The sequence below is a fragment of the Triturus cristatus genome, chromosome 9 (genome assembly GCF_964204655.1).
Source record: "Triturus cristatus chromosome 9, aTriCri1.1, whole genome shotgun sequence".
Classification (NCBI taxonomy): domain Eukaryota; kingdom Metazoa; phylum Chordata; class Amphibia; order Caudata; family Salamandridae; genus Triturus; species Triturus cristatus.
Genome location: NC_140592.1, coordinates 780,866,447 through 780,894,183, shown reverse-complemented (window position 1 = coordinate 780,894,183; position 27,737 = coordinate 780,866,447). Strand labels below are relative to the sequence as shown.

General features: G+C 41.4%; 1 protein-coding gene across 1 annotated transcript in view; it reads right to left on the bottom strand.

Moving 5' to 3' along the window:
* Positions 1-27,737, bottom strand: part of LOC146798840 (phospholipid-transporting ATPase IC-like) — a 1,543,528-nt gene that overhangs the window by 1,299,057 nt on the left and 216,734 nt on the right. Inside the window, exon 3 of the mRNA XM_085626157.1 lies at positions 11,153-11,244. Within this exon, the coding sequence (XP_085482283.1) occupies positions 11,153-11,244 (92 nt within the window). The remainder of the gene's footprint in view (positions 1-11,152; positions 11,245-27,737) is intronic.

Below are 27,737 nucleotides of genomic sequence, written 5' to 3'. Positions count from 1 at the left end.
TGAGTAAAGCAGAGGCCAGTTGCATAGAGAGAATTGGAGTCTCTTAATGAACTAAGATAAGATGTTCTCAAGAAGCAGAGAAAGTACCTTGGTTTTAGAAATACACTTTGGTACAGGCTTAATTAATAATGAAGTCTTCACTGAACACAAGTTCAAAATATTTAGGAGAGGGGAGTTCCCAGTCCCACTAGACTTTGAGGAGCAGGAAGATTGTTTTGCCAATAGTAGAAAAAATCTGCGAGATTTTTGGGGGGCTCAGTTAAGTGGTCGAAAAGATTTTCAAAATGCACAAATGGGAGATTTTCAAGTATTTAAAGCTGCAGTTGGGCATATTTTACATACCTGAGCACCCAAGCATCCATAATGGACAGTCATCTATCCCAAACTCTGCACTGACAAACTTTATTCCAGCCAAGATGGAAAAGGGATTTTTGCGGGACTATCTTCTCTTCTTTAACTTTGCTGATTGCTTAATTTATGCAAAAGCATATTTTATGAGAATATGTTTGTGCTTGCTTGTAAGAAATAAATGCAGTAAAATGTGTTCAGTGTTGTGTTTACTTTGAGTGAGTCTAAGGCATCACAAAATAATCGCCGGATTGCAGGCAGTAAGTACTTAAGCAGTACCATAATCAATAGTATACAGTTCAGTAATGCCATTCTGTGGAAACTAGAGAAATGTTAAACCTGCCCTTTTTTGCAGGATTATCCCTAAACATTTTGCCTATTGCCTCCTATTTTTATGACACAGTTTTTGTTGGTTATAAGACCCTGGGCACTTTACCACTGCTGATCAGTGCTAAAGTGCATATGCTCTTGTGTAAGTTGTGAGTATGATTGGTTATTCATGATTGGCATGTTTGATCTACTGGTAAGTTCCTACTAAAGTGCACTGAGTGTGTCAGAGCCTGTAAATCAAATGCTACTAGTGGGCTTGCAGCATTGGTTGTACCACCCACATGAGTAGTCCTGTGAATGTTTCTCAGACCTGCCACTGCAGTGTCTGTGCACACAGTTTTTAACTGCCATGTTGACCTGGCATGTGCACTTACTTGACAGGCGCAAACCCTCCCTTTTCTTACATATAAGGCACCCCTCAGGTAGGCCCAAGATTCCCCCATAGGCAGGGTGCAGGGTATGTGAAAGGTAGGACATGCACTGGTGTGCTGTGCATGTCCTGATAGTGAAATACTGTGTATTTAGTGTTTTCACTGTTGAAAGGTTGTCAATCCCATAGGCTATCATTGCACTGTAATATTTTACATGTCTAACTTTCAAATGGGACAAGATAGAGAAATGGAGTTTAGATTAACCCTGGGCGTAGTTCGCGAAGTAGCGCTATGCGTAGGAACACGAAGTGCACTTCGCACTACGCGAGCTACGCGTAGCAATACACGAACTGCGTAGTAGCCTGTTCAGGGATGATTGCACAGTGCCGGATGCTTGTCCGCACTGTGCAATCATTGAAAACGGCATCTCGCACAGTGCGAGCTGTCGTTTTCTGCAGCTCGAGTAGATTTTTACTCGAGCGGCAGCTTTCTCAACATGGACTGGTAGTTTCTCATCGCGAGCAGTCACAAGCATACGCGACCACTCGCACTGAAAAACCTGACCACTCCACGTTGAGAATCTCTCTGGGTGGTTTATTTACCACGCTCATGATCAGCAACTTGATGTTGCTGATCACGAACGAGGAAAAAGTCTTGCGGGATGTCATTTTGCTTGCTCGCGGTCGCCAACTTGACGTTGAGGACGCGAGCAAGCAAAAAATGACCGCTGCACTCCGGTACGCGTGTTTGCACTGTGCTACGTGCAATTCGCGTAGTGCGAAGAAGCGCAAACTACGCGAGCGTAGTGTAGTGCTTTGCCCAGGCATAGTTTAGATTCTCTGAACTCAGAATTTAATAATACACCTTTTAGTTAAGGTGGTTTTTAAATTGTGTGTTTGAAAATGGCACTTTAAGAAAGCAGCCATTTTCTTGCTTGCCTGTTTGTGTATTCACCATCTGGATTTGGAGTGAAAGGAGCTGGAGTTGTGCATTCACTCTAGACAGTCAAAAGGGGGGTTGAGGTGTGTTCTGCCTTGCCTGGGTGACTCATCGCTAAACTGAATAGACCTGGTCTGCATTTAGAGTGGTGGGGGGAGTTTCTATAGCACCTGAATGTGTTTCCTTTGCACAATGCTGTCTCCACCGCCTGTGGTCAAGCTGGTCCAGGGAGGACAGAACTGGTTTGGACTGAACTCAGAGACTATGAAGCAAAGAGAACAATGAGAAAATGGAGTATAAGTATGAGACCTTAAACCCCAGGACTTTAGATCAATTCTGGAAAGAAGAGGACCCTGCTAAGAAGAAGCACTGAAGAGCTGTGTGGTGAGCAGCATCTTTTCTGTGTGAGGGGTGGGCTGGCCTGCAGTTGCTGCGCCTCTCTGGCACAGAGAAAGGACTGGACTGTTCCTCATCTTAAAGTAAAAGGAAGAGAGTGGTAAGTGCTTTTTCCTGCTTGCTGGGACTGCCTGTCCCCCACCTGCTGCAAGCAACATGAAGCACTGTGCAGCAGTAGCTGCCTGTTGGGTGCAGAATGGCCGCAATGAAGGATAATGTGTCACCAGAGGAAACCCCCTACAGTGAGGCCACAGGGATCTCCCTTCCCAGCATCATCTGACAGCCAGCCCCCCTATGTCTCACTGCCAGCCGAGGCTGCACTCGGGAGGGCAGGGCAAGTGAGTAGCTGCCGAGCCGGCCTTGATCAGGGAGAGCAGCATACTGGCAGAAGTCCCTGGAGGCTTGCAATGCTGTGTGCCCTGAGGAAGCTCGAAGAGGAGTGGGGCTGGGGGAAGCCATGCATCTGTCCTACGCAGAAAAATTGCTGCACTCGCGTCAGAGAGGCAGGTTGAGTGATCCCTACCCCGCTACATTGGCCTGAGGAGCAGGCCCTGTGTGGTCAAGGGCAGTGGTCCAGAAGGCCTTGGAGGTCTCAGGACGTGCTACCCCTCAAAGAGCGGTGTGAAAGACTGCCAGTCTCTGCACCACACATTCGTGGGCAGCTGCACTGTGTCATTCTGCACACGGTGGCCAGAGGAGGCTTTGGCTATAATCTATCGGGGGTGCACCCCCCTTAGGTGACATACCTTGGAAAGGGGGCAGTGATTTGTTGGTGACTGCACCGCACGGTTGCGGGCAGCTGCCTTTAGGTGATTCCACATGCGGGGGGTCTAGTGAAGTCTCACCACTGATGTGGGTGTGCCCCCCTCAGTGTACTTGGGACATACCGGTGACTTCCTGCCCGTTGTTCACTTGCCGCATTCCCGAGGAGGGGACTCAAAACTACGGTAACTAGTGGAGTCTCTTTGTGGAGATCACAAGGTTTTCTTCCTGCACTTAGAAAACTGCTGCATGTGGTTTCTATCACGAAGGCTTTACAAAATTACTGTAATCCTAATTAATGGCACACAGGGGTTCCGGTGCCTTAGGGGCTATATGGAATTACCGTATAAAGTGTTGTAGGAGTGCAGGGAAGCTGCACTCTGAATGTTCATGGTGATATTTGATGATTTATGTATGACTCATTCACGCTCTGCATCTAACTACTGCATTTTTTATGTAATTATGTATATTTGGATGGTATGACATGCACAAGAATGCTGCCTTTCATAATGTTTTCATGATGAGTGCAATCTATAAGTATTTACTGTATTGCACTAACTATGATGGTATGACATTTGCCAAGTTGGCCAAGTGATTTATGTGATTGTGGTCTATGTGTTTTATATATAATATATGAGATATTTTTATATCCTACTTTTGTGGCATATGTAGTGTGTCACTGGTGTGTGTGTGTGTTGCGCAGATGCCTTTCACATTGCCTCTGGGATAAGCCTGACTGCTCTGCCAAGCTACCAAGGGGGTGAGCAGGGGTTATCTTGGGTGCGTAACTCCCTTACCCTGACTAGAGTGGTGGGTTCTGCCTGGATTAGGTGCATTCCCTAGTCAACCTGAAACCCCATTTCTAAAAATGAGACAGATGGAAAGAGAGATGTATGAACTGAGCAAATAGCAGTCGGATCTCTGGGTGCTTGGCACCCAGTGGCTGAAGCAATTAATGGATGAACGACACCAATTTTGTGGACTGAGTTAAAAGGAGAGGTTACTCCTCACCTAGGCCCTTATTACAAGTCAGATGGAGTGGAATTACCTCATGGATTTATGCAATACTATACTCTAGGTAGGTCCGTTTTTCCACACCTTATGTGGGATTGAGAAGTCCAATTTTCTGCATTGTAAAATAGCATGAGACATTGGCTTCAGCAGCAGCCAAGCCTCATTTCCTGATTTGTTTCTGACTGGGGAAATACACAATATTTCCTCACCAAAAAACACATGTCCCTTTCTTTGCTCCACCTACCCCCCCCATACTGCACCTCACCCCCAAGCCTGCACATACATTTACTACGGGGTGGTAAATGCATGCATTAAAGCTCATGGAATGGAGAATTCTGTGTGGTTTATTACCAGTAGAATTAGTCGCACATGGGTATTCACCCTTTCATTGGTCGAATTTACTTCACAGTAACAATAAAATTGTGAACAAGGTTTCAGTGCCCCAGTACAGATTAACTTGGAATAAGGGATTTAGTGAGGATGGCACTTGGCACTAATAAGCTAAAAGTGAGTAAACTGGAATATGGGCTGCATAATTGATTGACTTTTCCTGTGGGAGCCCAGGAAGGTGCGTAATAATGTGGAGAAGCACAGTGAGCTTAATAGATTGAGGAAAGGTTTTCTTCTTTGCATGAAAAACGTATGATTCCGTGGTGAACCATGGAAATTGTGATAGCAAGGAGGTCATCAAATAAAAGCTAAATGAACTGCTTTGACATTAATAGTTGTTAAACAAAACAGCAAGCATATCAGCAGGACATCATCATTGGTGCAATTACAAGCTTTAGAGTACCAGAAGGGTGGCATTCTGTTACAGAGAATAGATCTATCACTGATAGTAAAGAGCATTGGAGACAGTAAAGAGGATTGGAGACAGAAAAAAAGCTGAAATTTGTGTCGCACATATCAATGAAGAGGAATGTGAGGAAGAAATAACAGTAGAGCCCCCAGTTCAACATCCTGGGCGCATAGATGGAAAAGGATTGTTGCCTTGTTATTTCAGAGATAGTGAGCTTGTCTGCAAGATAGGCAGGGGCACTGATTGTGATGGCTTTGTAAATATATTACCTACTGGCGGTCGCCAGTAGGTAGTTATAGTTAGAACCTAGTTTCCATAGGAAAAGCGTTTTTTGATTTGCCAATAACTTTGGCGCCATTATACGAATCTTCACGAAATTTTCAAAACTAATTGTTCACTCACGTCAGCTCCTGTCTTGAAAGTGTCGGCATGATTTGTCAAGGGGGGGCTGAGAAAAAAGGGAATTACCCCAAATTTGGCACAGAGATAGCTCTTGGTCCAGAAAGCACGCTTTTTTTTAAATGGTGCAAATCCGTTCAGTAGTTTTTGAGTTATTTAAAGATTTACAGACATATATATTTGAGAATTCTGAGATCTGATTGGCTGAGCCCTCCCGAGCACGAGCTTCACTCTGATTGGCTGCCAACACTTCAAACCAGGAAGTGTTGTCAGCCATCTTGTGCCTCGGACCTAGTGAGAGGGGAAAAAGGTTAGAGAAATGTTAAAAAACAAAAGGAGGGGCAGGGTAGGAACACCCTGACCCCCCAGGCCTGCTAAGGGGATCCCACAGGGACCCCCAGGCCCAAAGAAAACATTTTTTTAAAATATTTTCAGCTGGGTTGCACTGAGTGCGCAAACCCCGTCCAAAATGAAAAAAAAACAAAGCACGGGCTCCCACACTTCATTTTTTAAAGCCCCTGGGCCAGGTCCCAGGGGCATTCCTTAATTGTGTAGGGGGGGCTTGCGGGGCCTCTGCAGCCCCAGGGACCGCTACCTCCCTGGGGCTTTATAATATATGTGTGGGGGCATGCGGCCTCCCCCCGCAGCCCCGGGGACCACCACCCCCGGGGCTAAATTGTAAAATGCGTGGTGGGGCTCCTGCCCCCAACGCTGCCCCGGGGACCGCCACCTCCCCGGTGCAATGTTTATTAATGTCCGGGGGCTTTGCAGGACCCCCAAGCCCTGGGGCCCACCATCTCCACAGGGCTTTATAATATATGCTTGGGGGCACGTGGCCCCCCTGCAGCCCAGGGGACCCCACCCCCCCAGGGCTGAATTGTAAAATGTGTGGGGGGCTCCTCCTCCCCAGGGCGATGTTTATTATTGTACAGACGCCCTCGTGGGCCCCCAAGCCCCGGGTACTACCACCCCCGGGGCTTTAAACTGTGAGGGAGGGGGGCCACATGGCTCCCCTCTAGGAGCCCTTAATGGCCTTGGGGACCGCCACCCCCCATGGCCGGCTCCTGCAATGTCCCAGGGTACCCACCCCCTCGACATTGCCGTTTGCTATAATTAACCCTGGGCGTAGTTTGCATAGTAGCGCTACGCGTAGCTACGCAAAGTGCACTTCGCACTACACAAGGTACGCGTAACTATGCGAGCTGCGTAGTGCGGTAGGGAAAATGCTGTTCGCACTGATTGCACAGTGCCGGATGCTTGTCCGTACTGTGCAATCATTGAAAACAGCATCTTGCATAGTGGAAGCGGTAATTTTCTGCCACTCGAGTAGATTTGTACTCGAGCGGCAGTTTTCTCAATGCAGACTGGTAATTTCTCATTGCGAGCGGTCGCGAGTATACGCGACCACTCGCAATGAGAAACCTGACCTCCCCGCGTTGAGAATCTCGCCGGGAGGTTTATTTTCCACGCTCGCGATCGGCAACTTGATGTTGCTGATCACGAACGAGGAAAAAGTCTCGCCGGGATGTCAATTTGCTTGCTTGCGGTCGCCAACTTGACGTTGGGGACCGCGAGAAAGCAAAAAATGCCCGCTACGCTATGCGTTTTTGCACTGTGCTATGTGCAATTCGCGTAGTGTGTAGTTGCGCAAACTACGCGAGCGTAGCATAGTACTGCACCCAGGGTTTGCCATAAATGGCCTCTGGAGGAGGGCCACCCGGCTCTCCTCCCCAAATAAAAGAAAACAAAAACAAGGCTGCAAGGCCCTGGGGGATGGGGTCCCTGGGGCCAAAAGTGGCCCAGGGAAGGGGGGCACACAGTCCCCCTCCCATAAAAGAAAGAAAAAGAAAAAAAAAGTAACCGACAACACGCCGGAGGCCCCGCCCCCTCCCTGCACCACTCTGCAAACGCGCCCCCTGGTGTGTTGTAAGTTCAGGAATTAATTCCCCTTGAATACTTAGGGTCCCTGGGGGCCAACTAGCCCGCCAGGTACCTCCAGTAAGTGCCACAGAGCTGGATTGCAGAGAGGTGGTCTGAGGCCACGCTCCTTTTTACACCACTCTGCAAACGCAGGTCTGGCACACTGCTGCTCGGAGGATGAAGTCAACTTGTGTCCTGAGGTCCTCAGGACACAAGAGGACCTCATCGACCACCAGCAATGCGCCAAGAGGAGCGTTTGCAGAGTGGTGTGAAAAGGGGCGTGGCCTCAGACCACCTCTCTGCAATCCAGCTCTGTGGCGCTTACTGGAGGTACCTGGTGGGCTAGTTGGCCCCCAGGGACCCTCAGTATTCAAGGGGAATTAATCCCCCAACCCAGAACACGCCAGGAGGTGCGTCTGCAGAGTGGTGAAGAAAGGGGGCATGGCCTGGTATGAGAAGTTAGCAATCCTGCTGTGTGGGACTTACTGGAGTTAATGGTAGGGGTAGTTGGCCACCAAAGTTACCTCCAGTAAAATCACACACAGTGGGATTGCTATGAGGTGTCCGGAGGCCACGCTCACCTTTCCCCACCACTCTGCAAACGGGACTGCTATGTTATAGTTAGAAATTAGCATTTAAAAAACCTTAGAAAATCACTGAAAAAAACATAGGTTTCAGGGACGTCATAGTTAGAAATTAGCATTTGAAAAACCTTAGAAATAACGTTATAGTTAGTTGGACATTTCACTTGTACAAAACCAGAAAAATGTGGCTGTTATAGTTAGTAGAGCTAACTATAACTCGCGCCCCCTCAATGCACTTGTGATGATTTCACATATTACATCACTCATGACTTGCTCAGTGACATCACTGATGACATCACTGACGACATCACTGATGACATCATCTATGTGGTCATCCGATGCACCTCCTCACACCCTAATAAAACCTTTCATACACCCACCCTAAAATACAAACTACCAATATCGAAACCATAGACACACCAATAGCAGTTAGTACATACCAGCTCAGTGATTCATACATCTACATGCACATCCACCCACTAACCCATACAGTCACTCATACACGCAGTCATTCAGCAATACAGCCACTGATATATCCACTCATACATCCATATAGACACTCACACACTGCCACTCACCCAAAGAATAAATTACACTGCCATTTACTCACCTATACAGTTATACACACACCACGTCACTTATTCATACAGATACGTACTGTCTTCAACAATTTCTGACATAAGCACACACTTATCCATGCAGCCACTGTCACAATCACTCACTGTCACATATACTCAATTATATACTCCAACACTCACAAATACTGCCTTTCACATATGTAGTTGCTTACACAAATACCACTAACACATCCATTCACTCACCAACACAGCTATACGTACACTCAGTCACCAATACACTCCCTAACCCATGCACTCAAACGCATTCACCCAGTGAAATACCCACTCACATATCCATGCACGGAGTCACACACCCCCCACCAACACAAACACTCAGGCACCCATACAGGTTCTCAGACAACCAATCATTCTTCAATATACCTTGGCATATATAGATATAACATTCTTGAAATTTTTAGAAACACTCAGGCACTGGATGATGTCATGAGTGATGTCATAGGTGATGTCATCACTGATGCCACTGAACATGTCATGAGTGATGTAATATGTGACGTCATGAGCAGTGCATTGCGGGGGCGCGAGTTATAGTTATCACTACTAACTACAACAGCCGAATTTCTCTGGTTTTGTACGAGTGAAATGTCCAACTAACTTTCACGTCCCTGAAACCTATTTTTTTGTGTGAATATATATATATATATATATACATATATATATATATATATATATATACACACACACACATACATACATACGTACATACACACAGGCCGCAACTAATCTAGAGTGCACCCTCGCACATGAAAGTAGATATATTAGAGCAGACTGAGCCAGCTCAAGAAAGACATGTTGAGCAGCTGCAGTCAAGAACGTTCTCAAAGGGGTTATTGCCAGTTTTTCAGATATTTAAACATGCATTGTTTTGCATTTGGTGAGATTCTATATGAGCGTTCACCCAAACAGAGTAATGTGCAGCCATTCATTCTGAATGCTGAGTTTACAACTCTATTCCATGTGGGCCTCCCAGCAAAAAACGAAAACAGTTGTGCATAGGACCATCTTCCCTTTTATTATCTTTTTGTCGATCTACAAATGCATATTTGAAAAATATTTATATTTACTTGTTAGGAATAAATGTGTACAAATCTATTAAGTGTTGGGTTTCCTGTAGAGTCCCTTACTCACAAATTCACCTGAATGTCATTAATCACTACTAAAGCAGTAGAAGACAAAGGGCCTGATTTATATGTTGGTGGATGGGTGTTTTCTTGGTCAGAGCGACAAAGTAAGGTACTCCATCTCCCTGACGGAGTGCCTGTCTTTCAAATTCCGATTTGTCCAACAACCAAGTGGACATGTCTAGCATTGGCAGGAACCACCGTCACGATTCCTGTCCGTGCATTATAAGTTTGACGGACGTCAACATGATGCAGCCACAATGCAAACTTACAAAGCTTTTTTCATGTTCCTAAATAATAACACAAAGTGAGAATTTGTTTAGGGAAACTGGTGATGTGCTCACCCACTCTAAATCAGGTGCACAGGCACATGCCCAAACCTCTGACCGCCCTTACTCTGACAGGCCATCGGAGGTTTATGTTAGCCCCGGAGATGAAGTAGTCTCTGCCATCCTCATAATAATGGTACACTTGTCTCTAAATGGGGTGGGCAGAACCTTCAGTTTGATGGATAGGGCACTCCTTCACTGTTGTGACAGAGTACCATCTCTGCCAAACTCTAATTTCTAATATTAGGGACAGAAACACTTCAAAAATTATTATATGTGACATTGAAGGCATATGTATATGCTTGTATGTCTTCCTGTAAATGTGTTAGCTGTGAATATATTAACAGAATGTAGAACAGTTTGATGTGCTGGTGGATAGGATTCCTAAATTGTAATTGACTTTATATAGTGCTTACTACTCCTGATGAGGTGTTGAAGTGCTTTATGTCAGGCATCATGCTGCTCCAGAACCCAAGGTTAGACGTTAATTCAGTGGTCATTGTTGGTTATTGGGATCAGTCTTTTACTCTCAAGGAAACCATTCCATGCATTTACTGCAGTGTATTTTTGGTGAACTAAATTAGTAGGAGCTAAGTGTGACCTTTTGTGGGGTGTGTGAGTTCATGTATATGCAGTGGCGGCTCGCCGAGGGAGTGCTGCGGGGTGGTGAGGTGAGTTGGGGAGGGGCAGGGTAGAGGGGTAGTGTACTCCGATATACGGCAGAACGGAGTTAAGTAAGTAAATAAATAAAGCAATTTACATTGCACCCCTCCCTGACCCGCTCCACCGCCCCCGCAGCACTCCCTCGGCGAGCCGCCACTGTGTATATGGTATTAGTAGATGAGCTAGAGAAGATTGTAGGATATAGGGTATGACTTTTAGAGAAGGGCAGGTTGTGATTTGGGACATGAGGTGATGGCAATTTGAAGAAAAATGAAATTACAGATTAAGGCAAACATGTACATCACTTATAATAGGATGTATTCAAAGAGAGGAGACATGCAGAGAATAAAAGGTAAGGAGCAGGTCATTGATACTATAGATTGCACAGATGCTGTGGTGGAGCAGGCAAGTTGATAACACATTGACCAAGTGGTATGATAGAGGGCACGCAAATGGAACTCAGTGATAGATGTGCTTGAAGAGAACCAGAAGTTGTCAAATTGCTACCAAGGTGAATACATAATGCAAAAGGACATACTTACTGCATACTTCAGCCGACTGAAACAGAGTAAACTCTTTTTCTTTATTAAAGTATGGTAAATCCTGTCGTTAGCTCTCACCTCCCATGTGTGATCTGAAATAAGAGCAATGAAGAGATGTGGTGGGTTACAGTAAGTTACATGAAACATCTGCTGTGATGTGTTATTGTGTACAATTCCCTCTTGCGCATTCACTGGCTTACCACACTCCTTGAAAATTTTACAAATTACATAAAAGTGTACTAGCAGAGAAACAAATTAATACGAGTGAAGATCATGGATGAAAATGTAAAAATTATTGCTAGACCTCCTTACTCCCCGCCTGCAAGCATGTGGTCATTTCATAGTCAATGATCAGAGGAATGTTATGGGAAAAATACAATAAGGAGCAATTACAGCGTTGTAAATCAGTGGCGAATCCCAAAAAGCAATATCAAGGATCTGGGACTTACAATGAACAGCATTATCTATGAATATTTCTAACAAATGCTGGGCGACCCGAAACTGATGGTGTTGCCTATTGCCGAACAGGGTTTTGTGTGCTGTTCGCCCTGGGGTTAGCGCTCAATTTTATAGGATAGGGTAAATGAGGAACTTGCTTTTATTTATATTACTCCAACTTAAGGTGCTTGCAAGAAAAATTAGCCTATCCATTGGTATTGCCCAACCCTAGAAAGTGCGAAGCAGAGAGCAAGGAGGCAATCCAAGGTGACTATTGATTTAAGCATTCGGTATCACAAATATGCACTTTGTATGCCTTCTAAGGAGTGGAATAAACAAGGACAGACAGTCTGAGGGGATAAACAACTATGGACCCCAAATGTAAACTGTCTGAACTAACCAGTCGATTGCATAGTGCTGTGCAAGAAGCATACATTGCGAAAAGCTGATGGGAAAGGAAGCTCGAGGCAGCCTTTAACTTCTCTGTTTAGGTCTAGACGGAAATGGGTATTTTATCTTGTAAACGTATACCTAGCTTTACATCTATTAGATTACCATTTTACTATCAGTTGTGTAGTTTTGAAACTGCTTTTATGTTATGCTTCTATGTTCTACCAGGATGCGCTGGCCTTGTCTGTGAGAGCCAAGGCCTTGTTTTCACTCTGACCCTCAAAAGCGAGAAAGTTAGAATTCTGTTGGCTCTGCAGAGAAGCCTGTGCCGTGAATCTTTGCTGAAGGTCTTTGGGACAGTTTTATTAGGAGAACCATGGGCACCTGTCTTAGTTTATGTTACCTACAGTTTCATTTTACCCATGAGCCTTTTTATTTCCTTATGTGGAGAAAAATAATTAAAGGTAATGACATTTCTAGACGTTTTGATATTATTTGCTCAATAACTTTCTGGCAGTGAAGCTACACTGGTTTGTTTCACGATTACTAACTTCTTTGTTAATAATCAGGTTCCAGATTTTAACTAGGTAGGCTGAGTGATTTTATTTCACCATCTCTTAGGCAGCTGAAATTAAAAGTGTCCATACACATCCTGTAGGTAAACGATGGGAAGCGAATGGTCTTAAAATTTCTGGTCCTATAACACTTTCTGGGGCAAATGTGTGCAATATTGATCCATGGTGGTGACTTCATGTCTTATTTTGGTCGTGTCTCTTCTATGGATTATGCGAATGGAGTACAGATTCATTGAATTACCTAATGAAATAGTCCCTTTCTTTCCATCTTTCCGTCAGATGTCCAAAATTACGGATTCACGCTGTGTGGCCCGAAGGTCATTTGCGGGGGATAGACATGTTTGTGAGGCCCCTTTGGAAAAAGTAGCTTAGGTGCTCCTTAATGGCATATGCCCTCCTGCTGTACAACTGTCCGAATGAAAACAGGCACTTTCTTTTTGAAGTACAGTGCAATTTTCCATTAAATCACTGTAAAGTAAGTAATGTGTTCAACACTAGAATAGAGCAGTGCAAGCAATTTAACCCATCCACACATATAACTCAAAAGAATATTGTTTACCGACTCTCTTTCATTATTCTGTCGTTCTGTTTTTTTGTAATTCAAATAATGGGTTACCTGAATGCCGTACTGGTTAACTGTGCTATTGTATTGGCCTCTCTTCTTCATATCCCTTTTTGGTTATTTTCGCTGCTTTGCTTTAGAACAGATGATATGAGGAGGGGTGGAAGGAGCAATAAAGTAAACACTGGTACATTTATAGCTGAGGCTGCAGTCTGTCAGCGTGGAGCTGCGGAAAGCAGTGAAACCTTATAATCAGTAGGGCCTTGGTAGGTGCGAGACTTTTCTAACCTACGTATTTAATGAATTACATAGTTCCATGTGGACACTTGCATTTACGTTTCTTCTGTTTGTCGAACTGCAAATTGAACCATAGTTTTGTCATAACTTTTTGTATTTCTTTTGGAGTTGCTTCATTAGCATTATACGGAAGACAGACTTTACAATCCTGTCCTTTACCACAAGAAAATACCTTTACCACGCATTGCCTTTACGAACCATGCCTTTACCACGCATACCTTTACAAGGAAAGGTAAGTGTGTGTCTATATATATATATATATATATATCGCACCCCCGCAATGCACTGCTGATGATGTCACATATTACATCACTCATGACATGGTCAGTGACATCACTGATGACATCACTGATGACATCTCAAATGACATCACTGATGACATCACTGATGACATCATCCAGTGAATTTGTGTTTTTCTGAAAAGTTTAAATATGTTTTATATATTTATAGTGAAAGGCCTATGGAAGAATGAGTGGGTGTATAAGTTTGTGAATGGGTGATTTGTCATGAGTGATGTAATATGTGACGTCATCAGCAGTGCATTGCGGGGGCGCGACTTATAGTTAGCTGAACTAACTATAACAGGGGAATTTCTAGGGTTTTGTACGAGGGAAATGTCCAGCTAACTATAACGCCCCTGAAACCTATGGTTTTTTAGTGAATTTCTAAGGTTTTTTAAATGCCAATTCCTAACTATAACGCCCCCGAAACTTTTGGTTTTTTCAGTGAATTTCAAAGGTTTTTAAAAATGCCAATTCCTAACTATAACGTTCATGAAACCTATGGTTTTTTCAGTGAATTTCAAAGGTTTTTTAAATGCTAATTCCTATCTATAACTTATCTCCAAAGATATCATGTTTAATGATTTTCATTGAATTTCTATATTTTTCAAATTCAGTGTGTCAATTTCATTAATTGTTTTTTTGAAATTCTTTTTTATCACCATTTTTTAAATTTATTTTTTTAATTCATTCTTTTAAAAATTAAAAAATATTATTTGTTTTTATTGGGTTTTTCAAAAATATTTGTAAAATGTTTTAAAAATATTTCTTTAACTAACTATAACTTGCGCCCCCGCAATGCACTGCTGATGATGTCACATATTACATCACTCATGACATGGTCAGTGACATCACTGATGACATCTCAAATGACATCACTGATGACATCACTGATGACATCATCCAGTGAATGTGTGTTTTTCTGAAAAGTTTAAATATGTTTTATATATTTATAGTGAAAGGCCTATGGAAGAATGAGTGGGTGTATAAGTGTGTGAATGGGTGATTTTCTAGGTGTGTAACTGACTCTATAAGTGAGTCATTAAATGTATCTTACTGCAGACTAGTGACTAAACTGTGTGAATGTTTGTATGTGTCTGTGTGTTGGTGTATAAGTGGCTGCATGGTTTTGTGAATAGCTATATGAGTGTCTATATGGGTTACTGATTGGTTGTCTGAGTATCTGTATGGGTGCCTGAGTGTTTGTGTGGGTAGGGTGTGTGTGACTCTGTGCAGAGATGTGTGAGAGGGTGATTCAGTGGGTGCATGGTTTTAAGAGTGCGATTGTGATGGACTGTATGGTTGGTTGAGTGTATGTATGGGTATGTTAGTGATTGAATGTATATCTCAGTTGTACATGTGTCAGTAACTACATATGTGAAACGCAGTGTATATATGTGTAAGAGTATATAACTATCTATATGTGAGAGTGTGTGATTGCGGGAGTGGCTGTATGGATGAGTGTGTGCTTGTATTAGTAATTGTATAAGAGCTGAACTAACTATAACAGGGGAATTTCTAGGGTTTTGTGTGAGGGAAATGTCCAGCTAACTATAACGCCCCTGAAACCTATGGTTTTTTTAGTGAATTTCTAAGGTTTTTTAAATGTCAATTCCTAACTATAACGCCCCTGAAACCTTTGGTTTTTTCATTGAATTTCAAAGGTTTTTTAAATGCCAATTCCTAACTATAATGTGCATGAAACCTATGGTTTTTTCACTGAATTTCAAAGGTTTTTTAAATGCTAATTCCTATCTATAACTTATCTCTAAAGATATCATGTTTAATGATTGTCATTGAATTTCTATATTTTTCAGTGTGTCAATTTCATTAATTGTGTTTTTGAAATTCTTTTCACCATTTTTTTAATTTATTTTTTAAATTAATTCTTTTAAAAATTAAAAAATATTATTTTTTGTTGGGTTTTTCAAACAATTTTTTTATATTTTTAAAAATATTTCTTTAACTATATGTTCAAAACGTTATTTTATATATATATTTTCAATGTTTTTGGATCCGCGCACCCTATGCGCACCGTTCTCGATCCCTACGCGTTAGCATCCGCGCATGGTATGCATTGGGTACGTGTTTAGTGCGCGATCGCAATGCAACAGGTACGCGACTCCCAGCCAATACGCAACACGTTCGATGTACGTAACGCGACGTTTACGCGCTTCTGCGATGTTTCATCTGCATCTATGACGCTTTAGGTGCGCGGATCCTGCAAAATATTTAACATTTAAAAAAACATATATATATATGTATTTCATGTGAATATTAATTGAAGACAAACTCTAAACTAGTCTTAAAACTAATATATTTTTACATCTAATCCTATAATTTTTTTAATTCAATTTCGCAGATGCGCGCTGGGTGCGTGCTGCATATGCGCAGGGTGCGCGGATCCCATGTGACCTGAAAAAAAAGAGATTTGATTGGTTCATTACACGTCCTCTTCTAACTATTGAAAGACCCCACCCAATTCAATCATTCTTCTTTGACCTTCTTTGGAGGAGCATCTCTTTGCAGAGAAGAAGATTTTTTTAGACTAAGTTTACACTTAGCTCTAACTTTTTTCAACTAAAAATGGCTTCAGGGCACCACGCAAAGAACGTTTTTCTTCAGTGGTGTGGAAATTTTTTACTTTTCCCGAGGGACAGAAGAAGACCAATGCCACCTTGGTCACATGCAAGATTTGCAAAAGAGTGCTGTCGCGAGGGGATCCTAACAAGAAATACTCATGTGGCACGGCTAGTATGATGAAGCACCTAAGGACCCTTCATCCAAACAATCTTGCACGAGAAGAGTGCAAACGGATGAGAAACACTCCTGCTCCTGCGCCTTCCACCTCATCGCAGCCGAGCACTTCAAGAGTGCATCCATCAGCCCAAAATTTAGAGATCCGTCCTCAATTTCAATTTTTAAAAGTGCTCTGCACTAAGTGCAATGCGACTTTGTGCTACGGTGAGCAGTCGATCGATCTGATCTGCCGCCGGCAAGAAAGTCACATTTGGTATTTTTTTTTGTTTTTTTTTTATTGTTCATTGTTTGGTTCCTCCTGTTTTGTTTTTTTTTTGCAGAAAAACCATTAAAAAAAATTTTTAAATCAGAAAACCCCTCAAAAAATAAAAAAAATAAAAGAAGAAAAAAAAAAGTTCTTGTAAGAACTAACTTTCCTGGTTTAAAAAAAGAGCTACATTTCTTTGTTAGTGTGTGAAAGTTTAGATGAATGTATGTGTAGTATGTAATTGACTGAATGAATGCATTAGTAGCGTATGGTGAATGTAAAAGTGCAGAACTATGAGGAAGTGCTGCAGCATCACACAGTAACCTCTTTAACTGCAGTGTGCTGTAGCACTTCCGAAGCACAGGGATGCAACATATGTACATAAATATGTTGCAAATCCATGCTTCTCTCTGCACGGCAGCTTAAACTGCAGCCATGTGGTGACACAGGCACCCTTGCACCATAGTGTAAGGATATCTGTGTCATGTGCTGTTTGTTTTTGTGCAGGAAGACACACCTTCCTGCACAAAAACAATCAGTAAAGGCATTTTTCTCTTTCAATGTATGCTGAGCATTGTAGCATGCATTGAAGATATAAAAATGTGGAGAAATGAAACCAATTTTCCTTGTTGTGCTTTCCTACACTAGTTTTAGAATGGTGCAGCATTCACACACATATCGAGATTTATGATTTCTGATAAATCTAGACATGTGTCTTGTTCTATGAGTATTCAGTGCAATCATGCACAACAACACTTATAGAACACCCTTTCAACGCAAACTGGTGTGCATAATGAGGTTGTATTTACATGGAGTATAAAAAGTGCACAGAGTGCCTTTTCCTCTCTTTGTAAATATGAAAGAGTGTCTTGGGCAATAACTATGTTACAAAAAGTGACATATTTCCGGTTTTAAAATACCTTGCGAATGATAGAAGGTAAGCACAGAGTTTTGTCTGCAAAGATGTTCAAAGAAGAATGATTGAAATGATTGTGGTCCTTCAATAGGTACAATGGGAAATATTATGAACCCCTCAAATCTCTTTTTTTGCAGGTCACATGATATCTGATTATGGTCAGATTTCAAAACTACATAGGTATAAACAGAGTGTTTTTAGAAACGTGTTTCAACTTTGTAGCTTCTTGCAGACCTCTTCATTCTGCATATTGAGACTTAGTTAAACTTACCTTCACAGTAATAGGAATAAAAAATGGTATACATTTTTTTCAGATTTTCATTGCAATCTAAATTCATATAAATTGCTTATTTTAAAATTTGGATCTGTGGAAGAAAAGGAAAAAAATTATAACATGTAATAATACATTTTTTACAACACAGCATAATTTCCACAAAGTAATTTGTTTGCCTTTTTTGCTGTTCTCAGAATATATTGAATTTCACTAAAAATAGTGATTTCAATCATACTCATCACTTAACAGCGGGTAATAAAAAAAACAATCAGAAAGATTGTTTTAAAAAAAGCAACATGCTATTCACAGCAAAATACCACAAGATAGAAATCACAGATATATAAAATGCTTACGGCTAACAAAATTTTATACGTTTAACTTACAAAACTGTAAATGTTGCCGCCTTAAAATATTCACCGAATCTGAGGATACATTTTTGGAGAAGGCACCACGCCCACAATGTTTTTCTTCAGTGGTGTGGACATTTTTTACTTTTCCCGAGGGGCAAACAAAGACCAATGCCACCTTGGTCACGTGCAAGATTTGCAAAAGAGTTCTGTCGCGAGGGGATCCTAACAAGAAATACTCGTACGGCACGGCAAGTATGATGAAACACCTAAGGACCCTTCATCCAAACAATCTTGCACGAGAAGAGTGCAAACGGATGAGAAACACTCCTGCTCCTGCGCCTTTCTGAGTTTCTTTTCTTTTTCTTTTTTTTTCTGGCATGATTTCTCTATTTTTACTTTGAAAAACAGTATCTGTAAAAAAGAATCACAAATAAATGTATATTAATAACTTTCAAATGTATACTATTCCATTACTGTACAAACACATTTTATATAAAAACTGACTAAGAAACTATAGCCCTGAACCACAAGTGTGACGATGGTTAAAACACTACATGCATAGTGCATACTACTTTGAAGCAGTTCATGCCCTAAAGCCTACCTCACTAAAAGACTACATGCTAACTGACTGAATGATTACAGTACTATAAGGAGACACACTGGGTGAGTGACAGGGTGTTTGCTAGAAGTGTATGAATACTGATTGGGGAATTGAAGGTGTGAAAGACAACTGTGTAGGTGATTAGAGGACTGCATCCATAGTGAATAGGCATTTGAAGCAGTCTATGTGCTAAGGCCTGGCTCACTGCATGAGTACTTGGGTACTGACGGAATGATTAGAGTACAGCAAGGAGATTGCCTGGGTGAATTTATAAGTGGTTGGCTTTTGACACAGTGAATGGATTAGTACTTGGTACTGAATGGGTCACTAGAGGAGTGCACAGGGAGTGACATGATGTTTGCTGGACTGTATGGATACTGACTAGGGAATTGAAGGTGTGAAATACAAGTGTATAGTATGTTAGAAGAGTGCATGCATACTGCATAGACATTTGAAGCAGTCTATGTGGTAATGTATGGTTCACAACATGAGTACTTGGAAACTGACTAAATCATCAGACTACTGCTAGGACAGTGCCTGGGTAAAACTTTTACATTTTCAGTTCTGGCACTGTGAAGAGAATAGTACATGGTACGGCATTTTAGTGTCAAACCCTGACTCATTTTATCAATGCATAAGCAAAGAATAGCTTCTAAAGCTACTAAAACTTGACAACATGACCGGTTTTAAAACAGTTATCTGTCAGCAAATACACGATGTTACCAAATGCTTCTATCACAATCCTTACCCAAATGCACACAGACTCACAGTGTGATTTTAGACAAGCAACACTATCCTAGGAGTTTACCAAAACTCATTCACTAGTCTAGAAGAGGTAAAGGTACTGCACACAATCTACATATTTAAGTACAGCACATTAGTGTCAAAGCATGATTCATTTAATCAAAGCATAAGCAAAGACTGGCTTCTAATGCTACTAAAACTTGACAACATGACAGGTTTTAAAAGAGTTATCTGCCAGAAAATACACGATGTTACCAAATGCTTCTCTCACAGTGGTTCCTAAATGCACACAGACTCACAGTGTGATTTTAGACAACAACCCCTATACCTAGGAGTTTACCAAAAATCATTCACTACTGTGGAAGTGGTAAGGGAACTGCACACAATCTACATATTTCAGGACTGCACTTTTGTGTCAAAGCCTAACTCATTTAATCAACGCATAAGCAAAGACTGGCTTCTAATGCTACTAAAACTTGACAACCTGATAGGTTTTAAAAAAGTTATCTGTCAGAAAATACACGATGTTACCAAATGCTTCTCTCACAGTGGTTCCCAAATGCACACAGACTCACAGTGTGATTCTAGACAAGCCCACTATCCCTAGGAGTTTACCAAAACTCATTCACTACAGTGGAAGTGATAAGGGAACTGCACACAATCTACATATTTCAGGACTGTACTTTTGTGTCAAAGCCTGACTCATTTAATCAACGCATAAGCAAAAACTGCCTTGTAATGCTACTAAAACTTGACAACAAGACAGGTTTTAAAACAATTATCTGTAAGCAAATACACAATGTTACCAAATACTTCTCTCACAGTGGTTCCCAAATGCACACAGACTCACAGTGTGATTCTAGACAAGCAACACTATCCCTAGCAGCTTACAAAAACTCATTCACTACTGTGGAAGGGGTAAGGAGACTACACACAATCTACACATTAAAGTACAGCACATTAGTGTCAAAGCATGACTTATTTTATCAATGCATAAGCAGAGACTGGCTTCTAATGCTACTAAAACTTGACAACATGACAGGTTTTAAAACAGTTATCCGTCAGCAAATACACAATGTTACCAAATGCTTCTCTCACAGTGGTTCCCAAATGCACACATACTCACTGTGTGAGTCTAGACAAACAACAGTATCCCTTGCACCTTCTAGAAGGAGTACTACAAACATAACTCATTTCACAAATTCATAAACAATGACTGGTTTCTAATTCTACCAAAATATAAAAACAGCACAGTTATCTGTCTGCAAACACATGAAACACACAAATGCTTATCACAGAATGGTTTCTACATGCACACACACTGTCAATAAGATTGTAGAGAAAAAAAATACTCCCTACACTTTTATTAGGAGAAATACATTAGTCTGATTAAAATCAAAATAGTCTACATACATCCCCTCACAATTAACTAACTCACCTTTCAAGTTGTTTTGTAGATTAAGAAGTATATCAGTCACACACCAGATATCAGACACACACCAGATTTTCTTATACCGAATCTCTGCACTGTGCACCTCTCAGCAAAAACAAAGAATGGCAAAGTTTCCCTTTCATTTTCCACACATATACATGTAAACATCAAATCACAATCCTTCACAAATAAATTCAAAAGCAAACACACATTTCTATTGGTTAAACATTTCAACCCTTTCCAAATGAAATACATTTCAACCCTTCCCCCAATCTGCCTTCTGCCTGTTACCATAGAAACAGGTCATGGAACACTGCACTGAGCACACAGGTCACAAGTTCAGCACACAATGTTGCTAAACCAGACAGCAAGTGTGCTTGGCTTTTCAACATATCAGCTTATCATATATAATGTTCCTTACAATCAGTTTTTGTTAACCAATAAGAATCATGCGTTTTAAAAACAGAAATATACACCCTACCTTTCAGTGTAGAAAGTTGTCATACAACCAATGATTTCTTGTCTTTTTTCAATTTTTTTTTCCTTGGACCCGCGCACCCAACGCGAGAGGATCCGTGCACCAAACGTGATAGGATGCACACGCACCCTGCGCGCATTTTGCCGTTTTTTTTTTGTAAAAAGGGGCCCCAGGGGGTCCTTCTGGGACCCCCTAAGCACCTCTAGAGGGTCAGAGTATTTCCACTCTGCCCCTTTATATGTTTTACACACTTATTCCCCTTGCTTCTTCAGCCTCGCTTCTACCGAGGCAGAAAATGGCCGCCAACAGTTCCTGGTTTCGAATGTAGACAGACACTCGACAGCCAATTAGCAGTCAGCGCGCGATCGGGAGGGTGCGCGCTCGATTCGGGGAGGGTGCGCTTACGCTGCGGGTAGGGTCCGCGGATCCTCCCCGGCCATAGATATCACTAACTATTTTACCCTAATTTTCCCAGGCACTAATGAACAGATTCACACCATTTATGCAAAAGGCACGAGTCTGAACTGAGAACTACCTCTTTGCCAAATTTGGTGTCATTCCGTTCAGCGGTTCGGGCTGTAGCTGCGACAACAGATCCTATGGGAAATTGCATGGGGAAAATGCGTTTTGGGACCCTCTTTTTTCTCGGCCCCCGCTTTACGAATCACCACGAAACTTTCAGGGTAGGAGCAGAGCAGAGCTGGCCAAAAGTTTGGATAATTTCGCGAGGATTCATCAACCGGCGCCAGACTTATTGGAAATAGAATGTTGCGGATTTCTTATGGAAAATAGGTCCTAACTATAACTATCTACTGGCGACCACCAGTAGATAATGTATATATACATATATATACATATATATATATATAGAGAGAGAGAGATATTTATAGATATATAGCTATAGATAGATACCACGCACACCTTTACAAGGAAAGGTAAGTGTGTGTCTCTCTCTCTCTCTATATATATATATATATAGCTGTATATTGATGTAAGCAGCCTGTATACTAGCATCCAACACGAGTTAGGACTCCAAGCCATCAAACATATCTTTAGATCAAGATCTATCTCATTACTACACCACTCACAGATGATCATGAGTATGATTGAGATTTGTCTGAGGAACAATTTTTTCATATTCAATGACATCGTATATTGCCTGGCAGTCACAGGGCACAGCCATGGGAACCTGCTTTGCCCCCAGCTATGCGAATTTATTCATGGGCTGGTGGGAGGAGCAGGTTGTGATGCGCATGGTTGAATTTGAGAAGGTGGCCCTGTGGCTGCGCTATATTGACGATATCTTTTTCATTTGGTGTGGTGATGAGACCTCGGCTAGAACATTTGTCGAGAAACTAAATATCAATGACCTTAATTTAAGGTTTACTGAACATATCAGCAAGGAACATCTGGAATTTTTGGATGTTTGCTTGGAAGTCAAAGAGAATATCTTGACGACCAAACTTTTCAGAAAAGAGACTGCAGGCAACAGCATCCTCAATGCTAACAGCAGCCATCCTCGTAATCTAGTACACAGTATCCCCTATGGGGAACTCTTACGTGCCAAAAGGAACTGCAGCACTGAAACAGATTACAAGTATGAGGAGACCATCATGTGTTGAAGGTTTAAGGACAGGGGATATAGCAACAAGAATATTCAGGATGCAATTTGTAGAGTTGAAAAGAAATCTAGAAATGAATTGCTGTATTCTAAAAAAGAGGATCAGAGTAGTGATTGTATCAGATTCATTACAACATTCTCTGACCAGGCCAATGATGTTTAAAAAATCTTCAAAAAACATTGGCATGTTCTTTTGACTGATGAGCATCTCAAGAAAAATGTGGGCGACAATCCTCAAATTACATTCAGAAAAGGTCGCTCACTGAGGGATGTTCTCAGTCAAAATTACGTCACAGATTCCGACAAACCCAGAAGAAGAGCAGGTTTCAGATGTTGTCACAAATGTAAAGCATGTAGAGGGAGTATAGACTGCGAAGTCTTGATGATACCCAATTCCACGAGGGAATTTGTAATAAAAAAGAGCCTCACATGTCATACAACGTACTGTGTATATGTCTTGATATGCCCATGTAACAGATGGTATGTGGGCAGTACCAAGCATCAAGCAAAAAAACGAGTATTGGAACATCTGCGTGCCATAAGGAATAACAACAGACAATATCGCATAGCTCGGCATTTTTGTGAAAGCCACATGCAGGATGATACATTATTGCGAATGGTGGTTATTGATAATGTGGACCTGGGGATAAGAGGGGGCAATAGGGAATTGTCCCTAAGAAAATTGGAATCTAAATACATTATTGATTTGGAGAGTCTGGCGCCCAAAGGGCTGAACTTGAGTGAAGAATTAGCAATTCATTTATATGACTAGTAGGTTTAAGGAATAACGTCCGCAGTCTGTGTATAATATTGATTAATTTTAAACATAATCTTTTTCTCCTAGGTTTACATCTCCTTGTGTTGTTCTATCATTGTGTGAGAAGTTACACTGAAGAATTGAATTCTTGACTGGATCTGATGCTGCTGCTTGTACTCACTGAGACAGTAGAGTCTGTTTATTGAACAAGTTTACTGTGCATACATGTATTTTCCCACTGGGGCATTAATTGTACTATTCATGTAGAGATATCATTTATGTGCCATAGCCCACTTGGGCATGAATGCTAAGATACTCAATTGAAGGATGTATCTTTATTGTTCATTGACAGTACTTAGTTGTTCTCATGTAGCGTAACACCATACAATTGTATGAGGTAAACTGTACTAGTACGCCAATACACAAAACGATATTTATTTTGAAAACATTTACGCACTGGGGCATTAATTGCAATATTCATGAGGAGACAACGTTTTGTGACATAGCCCACTTGGGCTTGAATGTCCTGATACTCGATTGAAAGATGTATCTTTATTGTTCATTGACAGTACTTAGTCGTTTTCAGGCAGCGTAATATCATTCAATTGTATGAGGTAAATTGAACCAATCCGCTAATATATAAATACGATATTGTTTTGTATACAATTTTGCAGTACGAGAAAAATCAACTAATGAACTTTTGATTTATACAGATCGCAGGTCGTTATTCGGCAGCGCGTACTGTGGACTTGTAATTGATTCAACTTCAAAATATGATTTGAATTATATGATTTGTTTTGGAGTATTTGTGCCACATTATGAATGCAATCAATATTGTAGACACTGATACTTTTCTAAGATGGCCGCCACAGTTACGCGAATGTTGAGGGCATTGATTGGTTAAGCCCCTTTTCTATTTTGCAACACATCAAGATATGTATTTAAACATGGAGAATGTATATGTATATGAGCGTGAACAAGGCATAAAGCTGAAACGCGTCGTTTTTTACCCTGCCATTAAAACTATTTGCAGCATTTCGAGAGTTTCTTCTTGCATTGGAGAAGAGTTTTGGAGTATATTATTAGGAGTATCGGTATCCTATCTCGGACCGCCCACGACAGCCCGATCTTCTTACCGATATTTGTGGATTTTATATATATATATGTATATATATATATATATATATATATATATATATATATATATATATATATATATATATATATTATCTACTGGCGGTCGCCAGTAGATAGTTATAGGTAGGACCGTGTTTCCATAGGAAATCCGCAGCATTCTATTTGGAATAACTTTGGCGCCGGTTGACGAATCCTCGCGAAAATAGGTGGGGCGCTCCGCTCCGCTCCTACCCTGAAAGTCTCGGGGGGATTCGTCAAGCGGGGGCTGAGAAAAAAGGGGGGTCCCAAAACGCGTTTTCCCCATGCAATTTTCCATAGGGACCTTTAGTCCAAGGTACATCCCGAACGGCTGAACAGAATTACTTGAAATTTGGCAGAGAGGTAGTCCTCAGATCAGGGATGTGCCTTTTGCAGATCTGGTGTCAATCTGTTCAGTAGTTCCTGAGAAAATCAAAAGTAAAATCATATACATATGTGGGCGGAGCCTAACCACACATCTCATCCTGAGATCTGATTGGCTGTCAGCACTTCATCCAAGAAGTGTTGGCAGCCATCTTGGGACCAATATACATGATAGCACCTCATTAAAAAGCATTGCAGTTAATAGAAGGTTTTAAGACTTTAGTTACATTATAAATCATTTGTTGATGGTACCATACTCATTTTAGGAATTGTGGTATGTTCTAAGGTGATTTCACCATGTGAAAAAGCCTTCTGCTGGGATATCATGATTGAGAGAAAAATAATATGCTTTTCCCACAGAGGTTTCGAAGTTGATCTATAAGCTAAACTGAGAGCTTATTTTCTGTAAATTCACATTATCTTTCTCAGTCATGTGAGAATGAAGTCTGACATTCTCAGTAAAACATGTACATCCAACAATGGCAGAGACTGTCAGTTGATTCCTTTGTGTTCTACTGCAGCTTCCCAGAGTGTTCCAAAGAACAACTAGAGCGCTAACAGTCCTACTTATGATAAATGTATGGCACACCTGAAGCCATCTTGCTTGGATTAAAGTGGTAACTCTTAAAACATTTAATTTAAAAAGGAACAAAATGAGGGGGTTCATTTTTCCATAGAAAGTATGATTAGTGCTGCAGAAAGAAAAATTAGGGCACATTTTGAGTGACTTCTCAAATCCTCTTCTATTTCATTAAAAAATTCTGACATGCAGACTGAAACATGCACTTTCAATACCAGCAACAGTTTTCCCTGGTGAGCAGTAGTTTTACTACAGTGATCTAATGAGCAACTATAGTGCTAACATTCAGAATTTATGGCAAATGTGTGACATATCTGAATACCTTCATGATGGAATCAAAGTAAAAAACTGAAAGCATTTCCTACTGAGGAGACTGCAGTACACGAGGAAATTAGGAAACTTCATAACAAATAAATCTCCCAAGATGGCCACCGGAGACAAAAGAGCCCAAATGTAGCCCAAAATCACCCAGATGTAGCCCAAATATAGCCCAATGACAGAAGTGTGCAAAACACTTTTTATTTTGTGTTTTTGCAGTGTTATATAGTGCAGACTTGTCAGGTATTGGAGTGCTTTACATGAGCATTGGTTACATCACACAAGAACAAATTCATTTTGGTTGTAGACATGGGGAGACTAAGTGATTTGACAAGAATCACAGAATGTCGAGCTGAAGCAGAAACTCCAACCTGGTTCCCCAGTTGCAAAGTCTCCAGTTCTGGAAGTAACACCACATCCTCTCCCCTAAGTGCAACATTTAATCAAGTGGTCAACTGGATAAAAAAACATAAAGGTAACAAATAATTTAAAAGTGCTTTGTCGCTATTTGAAAACTCAGAAAATATGTCCTTATTTTAGTCTTTTAGAGCACTAACCATAATTTTGATGCCAATAAGACCCTCTCATATATGTAATTTCTAAAGGAAATGCTCTAGGTATTACAGTTTTGATTACATCAAGATGACGTCAGGCGTTCCACACTTTTGTAATAAATATAGAATGTTAGCAATCTAGTTGTTCATTAGGATACTGTTGAGAGGCAGAGGCCAGGGGCACGGACTCTGAAAATTGAAGGCAGGTAGGAGGGTGCAAAGGCAACAATTTAACCACACTGAGCAGGCAGGAAGGGCCGTGGCAGCACAACAGACTATGGAGGGCAGTGGAAAGGGGGGCAGGGGCAACAAACCAACAATACAGGACTTGCAAGAGAGGCTGTGGCAATGTAATAGACCATTGTGGGCAGAAGGAAGAGGCAATGGTAGTACAACCATACATGCCAACAGAACCAATTCAGTCAGGAAACGTCCAATGTTTTTAAGCTCAAATGGGCTTTATTTGATCTGTGTCCTGTCTACAATTTCCTCTTTTTCAATGTAACTCAAAGGGGAAAGTCAATACCCCAGTTTTTTTTCAAAATCTCCCTCTTACCAAGTTCAAAATGTTCGCAAGTATGGCACATTGGATCATGGAAGGAAATGGGGTAGGGACATGGACTTGGATAACAGAGGACAGGAGGGACATGGAGAGGTGCACCAAACTGACCCTGCAGGGCAGGCATCAGGGTTTGCAGCAGCACAATACACCACACAGGGCATGCGGGACGGGAGTGCAGCACAACAATCCATAGAAAGCAAGAGGGAGGGGACAGGACCATGCACATGGACAACAGAGAACAGAGGGGCAAGAGGCAATGGTAGCTAGCTGATCATAATGGACAGACAGGAGAGAAAGCTGCAGCATAAC